The sequence below is a fragment of the Crotalus tigris genome, unplaced genomic scaffold (assembly GCF_016545835.1).
Source record: "Crotalus tigris isolate CLP2741 ecotype Arizona unplaced genomic scaffold, ASM1654583v1 scf7180000024338.4412243, whole genome shotgun sequence".
Classification (NCBI taxonomy): Eukaryota; Metazoa; Chordata; class Lepidosauria; order Squamata; family Viperidae; genus Crotalus; species Crotalus tigris.
In genome coordinates this window covers 2,087,302-2,099,600 of record NW_024100508.1, presented here as the reverse complement: position 1 = coordinate 2,099,600, position 12,299 = coordinate 2,087,302, and the positions used below count along the sequence as shown (strand labels likewise).

Genomic DNA, 12,299 nt, shown 5'->3' with positions numbered 1-12,299 from the left:
ATACCTTGTGAGAACCAAGAGGTAAATTTAAACAACTTGTAGGACAGAGAGGGGATGTGCTATTTAATCACAGGCAGAGTATAAACCAAATTACAATTTACCAACACATATAATAGCAGCTCGAGACATTTCCCATTTTTGCTGCCCGACTAACTCTCCTTCCCCAACCTGGATATCTGCCATTTGTGTGAACTTCAGTTTCTAGGACTCCTCAGCTAACCTGAACATTGTTGAGAATTTTGAGACATGGTCCACATGTCTGGAAGGTGGGCCTTAGGTCCATGTTTCTCAACCTTGGCAACGAATTCTGGGAGTTGAAGCTCTACAATCTTAAAGTTCTCCAGGTTGAGAAACACTGCATTAGGTCAGGAGTCTCCAACCTTGGCCACTTTATGACGTGGACTTCAACTCCCAGAATTCCTCAGCCAGCATGGCTGGCTGAGGAATTCTGGAAGTTGAAGTCCACAAGTCATAAAGTAGCCAAGGTTGGGGACCTCTGCATTAGGTTGTAAAAAGGAGCTGTCCCCAACTGAAAGCTGGGTATGGTGCATTTGCCTTGATAACATCGAAGGTCTTACAGTATGATCTGGACACTTGCATGTATATTGAAGCAGAAGAAATATAGTTGTTCTTACCCTCACAAACCCATGTTCCTTCCTGGCTATCACTATGTCATATCTGTAGACCTGGATCATCACCAGTCCAACGTAGGACACACTCTTCACGCCCCGATTCTCATTTTTGATGGTGACATGAAAGACCGGGAGAGTTGTGTCTGGTCCACAGGTCTTGGCTACGGTATAGGTGCAGGTGCCCATGAAGTCATATTTCCTCATGTCAAACGTCTGGTAATGGGGGTCACCCCGAGCCCAGCAAGTGGCAGAAGATTGAGGCACACACACCTTCCGGCCATTTTGTATTTTGCTGGTTTCCTTCTTCCGACACTGTACAGGAGGACTTGTGGGAACAGGCTGAGCTTCTGGGTAACAAAAGGCAGCATGTTATTTAGCAGCATAGATCCAGGCTATCTGGTGAACTGTTTTGTCCCACTAAGACAGGGGTAGGCAACCTTGGCTCTTTTTATGACTCATGGACTTCAACTCCCAGAATTCCTGAGCCAGCATGTTGGCTCAGGAATTCTGGGAGTTGGTCCATGAGTCATAAAAGAGCTAAGGTTGCCTACCCCTGCACTAAGACCAGCCCATTCTACTCAGGCTGGCAGAGAAGGCCTACTGCAGATTCCGTTGGCCAAAGAACTCTGATTGTTGGGATCCAGAGGAAGAGAAGAGATCCTTCTCTGCTGCAGCACCCACCCTTTGGAACATCCTGCCCTCCAAGATAAGATCTGCCCCTCAACATCTTGTCATTCCATAGGAGCCTAAAGACCAAGCTCTGCAGCTTGGCCTGAGAACCCAATGGAGGAGTTCAACTCTGGACGTGGCTGCTAGATTGATAGCAGAAACCACCTCCCCCCACCCTCTTTCTCTGCTCCCCACTCGTCCATCTTTATTTTTTATAATCATATTGATTTTTTTCTTTTAATTTCTTCATTTTTTTAATGGTTGTGAGCTGCCTAGAGTAGGTGGCAAATAAATTCTTCTTCTTCTTCTTCTTCTTCTTCTTCTTCTTCTTCTTCTTCTTCTTCTTCTTCTTCTTCTTCTTCTTCTTCTTCTTCTTCTTCTTCATCATCATCATCATCATCATCTTCCATCCTGTGACGATATCTATAACACCATCAAACATGCAGACCTGCCTATCCCAGCTCCTTGGAAAGGACTCGATAAGTAGATAAAAATGCATACCCAATCTGAACATCTGGCTGATTGTGCGACAAATAATAATAATAATAGTAATAATAATAATAGTAATAATAATAGTAATAGTAATAATAATAATTCATCCTGCCTTTTCCTTTAGGACCCCCAAACTCTTACCTACTATAAGTATTCTATGGTATAGAAATTCTGGTTCCAATTGTGGTCATAAGTCAAGGACTACCTGCATTAAATTTCCAAATCATAAGTCAATAATAATTTGATTTTAACCTAAAGCCAGTGTTGCCACCAGCTTGCCCTCTGTGGGATCCATCTGCCCATCATTTTTATCAATGAATGGATGCCCACAGCTAAAACAGGCCATGGTATTTTGCTTTGCAAGTGTTATCCAGCCTCCTGTTCTCTTAACTTAATATTTCCAGTACTCACCCTTTTGGCAGACTCCTACTGCTCCGTAGCTACTCCTCTTAGCAATGCCCACACTTAGCAGGCTAAAGGGGCTGTTTGGATGTTCTATGGAATGGATACATTCTTTCTTCCCAAGTGTGTATTCACTCCATGAATATTCTGTTCCTGTAATCTCTTTCCAGGAGATACCTCCCAAGGCATCCCCATCCATGGTGAACCCACCAGCAACAGCTGTCTTAGCAACGATGAGAGCATAATTCTCAAACCCCGTCTGACTCTCAAAAGAGTAGGATGTGCAGTAGCTGAGAACATCAGGGATGGTCAGAAAGAAGGGGTGAAAGGTGAGGCCTGAATGGATACCACCAGTGCAGAAAAAAAAGACCTGGATGCCAAAGTTGGCAGTGATGAAGATGGGGCTTGTTTGTGTGACTTTCAGCTGAAGTAGCTGTCCAGACTTGAGGTCATAACTTTTATGGGTGCTACCAGAGACATGGGTGACTCTGGTTGTCTGGGAGGTTATTATATATGCAATATCATACTGAGTTTGGAAGGAAAGAGGAAGGATGAAGAAGGAACGGCCCCAGCTTTGCACCGGTAGCAATTGTTCTACCACATGACTACAGTCGGTGTGCATTTGGGCACAGCTGTGCCCACTTAGCACTGCTACTGGGTGTGTTGCTCTGACAAGCGTGCCCGAGAGATCTTGGTAGCTCTGAAGCTGGATGGCTTCATAGGGTAGAAGGGTAACATGCAGCTTGCTGCCTGCAGAATAAATGAGGTCTTGGAATCTCACACTTCCCTTGAGATGGATCTCCACATCAGTGCTCTTATGCCATGCAATGACAGAGAACTCTCTGTACGTTTTGGAGACGTCTCCCAAAGGTGTGAGAACATAATACACCATTCCTAGATTCTGGATAGAATAGACAACTGTGGTGTCAACGGAATTTTTCTTTGAGCTCAAGGCCATGACAGAGATATTTTGATTGGCTGTCACCAAGACAGTGTGGCAGGATTTAATGGTGCCAACCATCTCTACATAAGTAGGGAGCTTCACTACCACAGTCTCTCCTGGGGGAAGAGAGAACTCTTTCTGGAAGGTGGATTTATAGACTAAGACGTTAACAGTAGTGAGGGGAAACTCTCCAGTGATGATAAGCTGAAATTCAGCCTCTGAATAGTCTAACTGGTAATTTTGCATGAAGGCTGTGATGAATTCCTGGCCGATAGGCACTACAGCATGGAGACCTACAAGGAAGGGAAAATATAGAAAAATGAGGGCCAGGAAACAAAGCAACACATATGAAGGTTTGCATAACCTGAAATGTCCTTTCATTGAATGGGCTCATACCACATGCTTAACCGTTATCAGGTAAAAACCCTCCCTTTACACAATTTCTAAGTTTGTTTAACGCTAACCATTGTAACTGCAGGGAGGGGCAGACTTTGTTATGTGAACCCACCCCATTTAGTTTTCTGATGGTTCAAGGTTCCATACAAACCTCCAACATGAGGTAATTCAGTAACCCGGTTGAGTTTAGTCTCTGAATACGGACTTTGTAAAATCCTAGAGAATGACAAAATGGCCTACTACAGGGATATCCAATTTTGGCAACTGGTGGACTTCAACTCCCAGAATTCCCCAGCCAGCTATGGCTGGTTGGAATATTCCGGGAATTAAAGTCCTCAATACTTAAAGTTGCCAAGGTTGGACACCCTTGGCCTACGGTAGACTTCCCACTACCTGGGGTGTAAATTAGTCCCATCACCCCAAAAGCTATCACAGATTTATAATATTGATATGACAGAACACGAGGAACAATTACTGCAGCTACATTTAACTCAAATTTAATCAAGTGAGATTTTGTTCTATTTTCATCCATTTCTTCAGCCAGAACATGTGTACCTTCTGAAATGCAATCCTGTTTGATATCCTCATGAGTCAAAACAGATTCGACATTCCTGACTTAAAATTGGTGTTTTCAAGCTGTTATGTGGCCACTAGTTCCAAAACTGGATAAATAGTCCTCAGATTGCTGTTTTAACTAGTTCTTAATATGGGTTTCTAATAATAATAATAGTTAAATTGATATGTCACTGACTCTGGGCAGCTTAAACATTTTGTAAATGTTGTTATGTCTCATCTTTTAGCCTCTTCTTATAATTGACATCTGCAGGTGAACAGCCTAGAGGATTTTGTGTGCAAAAGGACACATATCCATTTCGTAAATCTCTCTAAACTAAGTAATTCTGGGAAAAGAGTAATCATTTCTGTTCCACGGTGATCTTTTCACATGAACATGACAGAGAAGCCGTTTAAGGTGTGTTTGCTATCAGCTCAGGAAATTGGATACAGAATAATATGTCTAAGCTACTGAAAGACAGATTTCTGTTGAATGCCTAAAGTAACATTCCTGAGTGGTTTTACAGAGGAATTAATTACTAAGAAGATTTGATGGGCTTCTCTCTAACAGATGCATTCGTACAGAGGCCAAACCGCCATCTGTTTGGGGTGCTTCAATTCCAATCTTTTGCACAACGCAGGGTTGACTCAGCGACCTCAGTCTTTATTTCTACAAATCAACAGGCACTCTTGATACATTTATGAGCGATCCACATTAGAACAATTTAAACTGATTACCTCCTTAAAATATTTAGCAAACACACCGAGGAGAAGGTTCAGCTGTGAATGTTTTCAATGCATAATAATTCATCTCCAGATTAAAGTATTTCACAGAATTCCTGGTTTCCCAGAGTTCATATTTCTTCAAAGCATACCAACCAGGATAGTTTAATGTCTTGGCGCTTACTGCAACTCAAATCCCAGAGCTATTTTCTTTCCTGACTCTGTAATGTGAATCTGCTCTGGAGTTTTACCTAAATTCAATTTGCAATTTATTCATTGGATTCATGAATCCAGGGGGTGTATAGGCTGTTTCGAGATTATTTCCTACTCACCTGTGAGCACGGCCAGTCCTATGGCTAGTGGCAGCAGCCTATAAGTCCCCATGGCTGTGAAAAAGAGAATGGAAAATGGTAATTAAGGACGAGGAACTGGGTGAGAGTAACAATTCAATATGTACTTTATTTTTGTCTCACCTTTATTATTTTTATTAATAGCTGAAGGAGGTGAACATATCTAACACTTTTTCCTCCTCCTCCCACAGTCTCAACCCTGTGAGGTGGGTCGGGCTGAAAGAGAATGACTACTAGCCCAAAGTCACCCAGGAGGAAGAAGGAATATTTAGCATGTTCACCTCCTTGAGTTATTTATAAAAATAATAATGGTGGGATAAAAAAAATCTAAACAAGTCTAAACTATAGAAAGAAAGAAAAAAAAGCCATTTGTACTACAATGCCCATAAAAACAGGATTCCTCCCCACCTCTCCATGCCTGTTATTCTGAAATCCTGAAACTATAAAAAGACACAATAAATTTAGAAGTCATAAAAAACAGTGATACAAAGCAATGTAAAATTGATATGGTACTCAAAAAGCGATTTGAAAACTTGGTCTCTCTCTCTCTCTCTCTCTCACACACACACATACACACACACACACACACATACACACACACACAAAATTTTTCGGCTTGATTTTTGCAGCTTTTCCAGCAAATAAATCCCATTCAATTCAATGGGATGTATTTCTGATTAGGGTTAGCAAAAACCGGAATGGGCTGGACCTTAACCTCCAATTCTTTTTCTGATGCTCCCAATCCCTTGAAATGGTTTTAGGATTTGTGTGTGTGTGTGTGCGTGTTTGCGCACGCGCGCGCACACGCACACTCAGGGGGAAGAGAAACTTTGGTTTTTCTCATTTATTTTGATGAAAAGATTGATTAAATGAAGCAACCCATTTTAACATGAGTGGAACAGCTTCAAAATGCTCATTATTGTTTCACACCAGCTGTGGCTAATTTAAAAAATATTTCTTTTTTCTATTAGGGTTGCAACATTTTCTTCAATTCATTGGTTCATGGAGCTGCTCCAGAATCAATCAAAACCATTTCCCCCCATGCACAACTCAAAATGCTTTTTTAAAATAATAATAATAATGCCCGCCATGATAAGAACATTCAATTATCTTTTTTAAAAGGATTTTTCCTCTTTTTTATTCAAATTCACTATTTTATTCAGAGGCAAATTGCTCAAGCTGCAACTGAGTAATGCTCATATTAACATTTGAGGGGATATATCTATTTTGGGGCCTAGATTTATACCTGGGGCTGGAAATCTTTGGATGCAGCCCTAGAGATTCTCCAAACATGCCTCTCAAGCGGTAATTTTTGAGGTGACAGCATAAGCAGTTATGATATTAGTAACAATTGTGAGAGGGTTCTTGGAATCCTAGGGCACAATCACTTAAATACGAGCTTGCAGTGTGCTGCGCTGCCAAAAAAACCAACGGAGTCCTAGGCTGCATTAACAGAGGGATAGAAAAATTTTGAGAGTGTCTTCTGATGTGCATATTCTTTTGAAAAAGTATCCCAGATTATTGTCAGATTTCTAGGGAATTATCTGCTCCAGTGTTTTCCCCAGCTTGATATCTTCCATCTACCATAAGATAGAAATCCATCCATTTGGGAATTTTGGAAGATGTATTTGCAGAAGAAGAGGCTGTATTATATAATCTTCAGGATATAACAGAATGACAGAGTTGGAAGGGACCTTGGAGGTTTTCTAGACCAATTCCCGGCTCAAGCAAGAGATCCTATATCACTCCAGACAAGTGACTGTCCAGTCTTTTTTTAAAAGCCTCCAGTGTTGGAGCACCCACAACTTCTGAAGGCAAGCAATTCCACTGGTTAATTGTTCTGTCAGGAAGTTTTTCCTTAGTTCTAGGTTGCTTCTCTCCTTGATTAGTTTCCATCCGTTGCTTCTTGACCTGTCTTCAGGTGCTTTGGAGAATAGGTTGACTCCCTCTTCTTTGGGGCAGCCTCTGAGATACTGGAAGACTGCTATCATGTCCCCCCTCGTCCTTCCTTTCATTAGACTAGACATACCCAATTCCAGCAACCGTTCCTTATATGTTTTAGCCTCCAGTCCCCTAATCATCTTTGTTGCTCTCCTCTGTACTCTTTCTAGAGTCTTAACATCTTTTTTATGTTATAACAAGTAAAACTGGAAACAATATTCCAAGCGTGATCTTACCAAGACATTATAAAGTGATTTTGATTCAATCCCTCTATTAATGCAGCCTAGAACTGGGTTGGCTTTTGGGCAGCTGCAGCACAAAACAAAAAACAGAGAACTGTTTGATTGCCATTTAACCACCTTCAGGAAGAGAGAATTCTCCACCTGTTCCATCACAAGAGCCTCACTTGAACACCCACATCTGAAGCCCTTATAAACAGAAGAACACAGACACTAAACTCTGCTGAAGATGTTACCTAGCCCGGTAATGAAACATTCAGAAACCAACCCACAAGCTCAGAGAATGAACCTTCACCCTCCTAATTCCCCATATTTAGTGGCCACCATTCCTTCATTACAGATAGTTCTCAACTTACACTACAGTTGAGCCCAAAATTTCCATGGCTAAGCAGTGGTAATGTGAGCTGCACCCCAGTTATGATCTTTTTGCCACAGATGTTAAATGAATCACTGCAGTTATTAAGAGACTCATCTGGTCGTTAAGCAAATCAAACTTCCCCCATTGATTCTGCTTGTTGAAAGCCAGCTGGGAAGCTTACAAAATGGTGATCACCTAACCCCAGAACAATGCAACCGTCATAAATGCATGCCTGTTGCCAAGCACCCAAATTTTGATCACTTGACTATGAGGATGCTACAACAGTTGTTTCAAGTCACTTTTTCAGTGCTGTTGTAACTTCAAATGATCCCTAAATGAATGTCGCAAGTTGAGGACTACCTGTATTTAGGCAATGTCTACAATGACTTCACCTTCCCATGTTTGTTTCACAAGAGGTGAGAGTATCCCACTTACCTGCTGATGAGAGGCTATATCCCAACACCACTTTTGCAGACTTTATATATTGGTGGGAATCTAAAATGCATTCAAACATAGGAGTGACCGGTTGAGTCATTATTGCTTCTGGGAGGAGGGAGGCTAAATATGACTTTGGGTCAATACAAACTCAGTTCTCCTTGCCACGACCTCATCAGGGCGTAGCCCAAGTATTGAGGTTCAGATCCTAGCTAAATTTTCTATAGTTTTTTCTTAGTAGAAGTAAAAGAATTTTAACATTCTCTTTTTGATCTCCATCCTGCATCAGCTTATTGGTGTAATTTCCCATGCTCTTTCATTAATTTTGTTCTCTGATATGTTTACAGAAAAGTTAACCTTTTTGGAGAATTTCCCTGTGGAGGTCTTTGATAGTATAATCAGATACATGTTTTTACTGATGTAATTCTGAGATCAATGAAGTACAGAAGTTATAGGACTGGAGTTTACATAAATACCCAAGGTGGGCCGATAATATTTCTTATCTGGTTTGTAATTTTCCGTTCAATTCTGCCTTATTCTTTAAATATTAAGATTTCAAAAATTCACAACATATACATTATTCACTTAGCATTCTTGAGCATATTTATCTTTCTTCTTAAAAAAATTAAACATTTCTAAATGCATTTCCTTCATATTATATCTCGATTCCAAATACAAAGTTTATTTGCGGTTTTCATAAGCTGAGCTGCAGATTGCAGTAGAAAATTCATAGAAGTGTGACTTCACAGTTTGCATTACAGCCTGCAATTTGTTTGAAGCAGTTTCAAGCACACTTACGTGGAAGAAAGTTTTGCTGAAGAAAGTGGAATTTTACTTTTAGCAAATATATTTGCTAAGGTCTCAGTGGCGTAGTGGCCTAGAGGTGGAGCTCTCGCCTCACAATCAGGAGGCTGTGAGTTCAATCCTAGGTAGTGGCAGATATTCCTCTCTTGGGGTATATAGAGAAAATATCTGCTGTGAGCTCCATGTAGGCGTCAGGAAGGGCATCCAGCCAGTAAATACTTAGCTCCATTCAGTCACCCTGACTCCACCCCAATGCAAGGGATTATGGGGTCGTTAAAAGAAAAAAAAAGGTTGCTAAGGTCTGGTTGAGTCTTATCTCCCAAACATTGGAGAAGTTGAGTTTGACCTATTCCTTAATAGAAAATTATTTTAGGAAAAAATGGGCCATTTGGGTTTCTTATACTCTAACACAGAGTTCTCAGCTAAGCATTGATCTCCTATCATTATTTAGGATGGGAGTATTTCCAGAGGAGTTTCAGAAGAAAAAGTTACTTAACCTCTATCGTTTTCCTCTACTTTAGCCTTTAGGCCATTTTCTGCTTCAAGTATTCTCAGCATCTTTTTCTTTTTATTTAGCCTTTCTCAGAACTTTGCATTTAAATGTTTGCTGATCCATCCTATCAATATTTGTTGCCCGCTTTCACAGGGGATTAAATAGGAAGGGATTTTCACCGTCATGGCTTTTTAATCTTCTATTGACTGAAACTATGTACAGCAAAGGAATTAAGTCTCATGAAGCTTCTCTGAACTCAACCATGACACATCACAAATACAGTTTTGATAACTTCCTGAACTGGATGCCTTTTGTTATATACCACTTTATAGATCTGGGCTGCAACATGCTAATAGAGGTATTGATGATAAAACAATAAGAACACTTTCTCAGCTTACAAGGAGTGTGTGATGGTGGGTTCCATTTCAAATCAGTTGGCCTCATCTTCTTATATTACATTTTGTTTCAAAGATAAGGCAGTCATGTATACCCAGGGGTGATGCAAAAAGTCTAGAAAACCCACAGCAGGATTAGTTCAGAGGAAATATTCAGCAGCCTTTATCATCCATTCATTCGTTCATTCATTCATTTCTCTGCTTTTAAAGAGCTCAAGATGACTTAGAAGAAGCCATCTTTATTTTATTCTTTCAACGTCAAATTGGTGGAAAAGATTAAGCTGAAAGAAAGTAACTAGCCCTATGTCACCAGGGTGTCTTTCATGATCAATGAGTTTTGGAACTGTAGGAGTTTTACTTTAGCACAATTCAATAGTCTAACCATGATACCATATAGAAGCACCCTTGCCTCCATAAAACAGAAGGAACTGTTGAAGGAACTATGAAGACTAACAGACAATGGAAATCATAAAGGCTGCATTCACACATAATATTGTCCCCAAATGTTACCACATATTTTGTACTACATATTTTAAACTTCCTGAATGGGCATAATATGTGAAACTCACATGCTACACAGAGGTCATTTGACCATCATCCAATTAGCCTTTCCTTTCCTTTCCTCCCATCAATCCATCAATCCATTATTTACATATTGCTGTAATCTGTATAGAATCTTGATAGGAACATGGGTAACATGAAAACATAAGCAGTCCCCTAGTCCAGCAAGCTGTTCTCACCATGACCAACCAGCAGCCAACAAATCTCCTAGCAGATGACCTTCAGAGGCAGACATACCTCCATCAAGGCTAAGAGCCATGGATCACCATGAATTCCATAAACTGGTTCAACCCCTGTTTGAAGCCAGCCAAGCTGGTAGCCTGCATCACCTTTATTTTATTTATTATTTATTTATTTATTAAATTTCTATCCACCCATCTTCTTTACAAGATGATTCTGGGTCTCAGACAAGGTGATTCCCCTATAAGGTGATTCTGGACTCTGACCGTTCATTCCAAAGTTGAACTACACATCATGTAAAAAAAATTCCTTTGTCTGTCCAGATTCTTTGAGGATTCAGTTTTATTTTATTGGCTGATCTCTGGTTCTAGTTGTTTGGAGAAGGGAAATGACTTCTCCTTGTCCATTATTTTGTACCCCACAATCATGTCCCCTCTCCTTCACCTCTTTTCTAAACTAAAAAGGCCCAAATATTGCAACTTTTCCTCATCAGAAAACTGTTCCAGCCCCTTCGACATCTTAGTTTACATCCTGTGTCATTTTGCATTCTGCAATTTACAAATCTTAGCACAGTCAATTTATAGAGAACCATTTTCAGATTAGAGATTTCACCCCTCCTTCAATTTAAATTATGTACAAAAAAATCAGATATGTATAAGAATGAATGATACCATTCCCCATGTCCTATGCTTGGGGAATTCTGGGAGTTGAAGTCCACACATCTTCAAGTGGCCAAGATTAGGAAACACTGCTCTTAGAGGGTGTTTTCACACTAAGACTCCTGAGCAATTCTCCTTCCATTGTTGACTAGACTAGGAATTTCAAACAGAAGTGGATTTCAGGTTTAATCAAATCCAGACAGAATTTAAGTAATCTTTACTTAGAATACCACATCAAAGCACAAGGAAGCAGAGAAAATCGGAAGTTGGACTTTCCAAAGAATCTGATATTACAACAGTGTGTAAGGAAACTTTCCCCCCTAATATGTACTTCTGGGTGCACTTTTTTTTTGAAGATGAAAACTGCCTTGCAAATCTAAAGAAAAAAAAAAGGAGCATTCAGTGTATAATTGTTTTCCAGTTCATATAGTCCTATTCTTTCCCCCATGAAGCCAATGCAATAAAAACCACTGAGATATCCAAATTATTCAAATCAGAACAGAATTTTCCTTATGCTTGCTGTTTTCTGGTTTTAGCTTAACAGACCATGCCATCAGACTAGGAATCCATGCTTGCATGTATATGAGCTTTAACTGCTATGATTATAGCAGGCTGATTAGTTATTTCTCTGCTGAGTTTTCTCTGTCAACCTTATCCTTAGGCGAGTAAGGAAGAGCACAACTGTAATTTGAATTAATCCTTTCTGGTCATCCCCTCATTTCTATAAGCCATCTACGACTCTGTTTCCAAGGGTGGAAAATAACTACTGTCAAACACTCCGCAGACATTTTAGAAATTGAAATTACAGGCCCCTGGAAAATACTGCTACTAATAAAGCTACAAAAGTGGGATGAAACAGAACTTTATCGGCTAAATCCGAAAGGGAAAACCAGAACTGCAGATAATTAACAGATGCTTGGAAGATCCACAGAGAGCCCCTCGGTAGCCTGTAATTTGTAATTTGTACTGTAGCAAAAGGGAAACGTGGTTAGATTTATGGAGAGTAGTCATATTTGTACATCATTAATTTCATTTTAAAGATGTACTTTGAATTGATTTATTTGGCTGGCAGCCA

The 12,299-nt window shown here is 40.1% G+C and overlaps 1 protein-coding gene across 1 annotated transcript in view; it reads right to left on the bottom strand.

Moving 5' to 3' along the window:
- LOC120300097 (Fc fragment of IgG binding protein) overlaps nt 1–8,172 on the bottom strand; it is a 38,270-nt gene extending 30,098 nt beyond the window's left edge. The window contains exons 1-4 of the mRNA XM_039325655.1: nt 8,133–8,172; nt 5,142–5,195; nt 2,205–3,431; nt 636–979 (exon numbers count right to left, since the gene is read on the bottom strand). Of these exons, the coding sequence (XP_039181589.1) occupies nt 636–979; nt 2,205–3,431; nt 5,142–5,193 (1,623 nt within the window). The 5' untranslated portion in view covers nt 5,194–5,195; nt 8,133–8,172. The remainder of the gene's footprint in view (nt 1–635; nt 980–2,204; nt 3,432–5,141; nt 5,196–8,132) is intronic.
- Between the last annotated feature and the right edge of the window lie 4,127 nt (nt 8,173–12,299).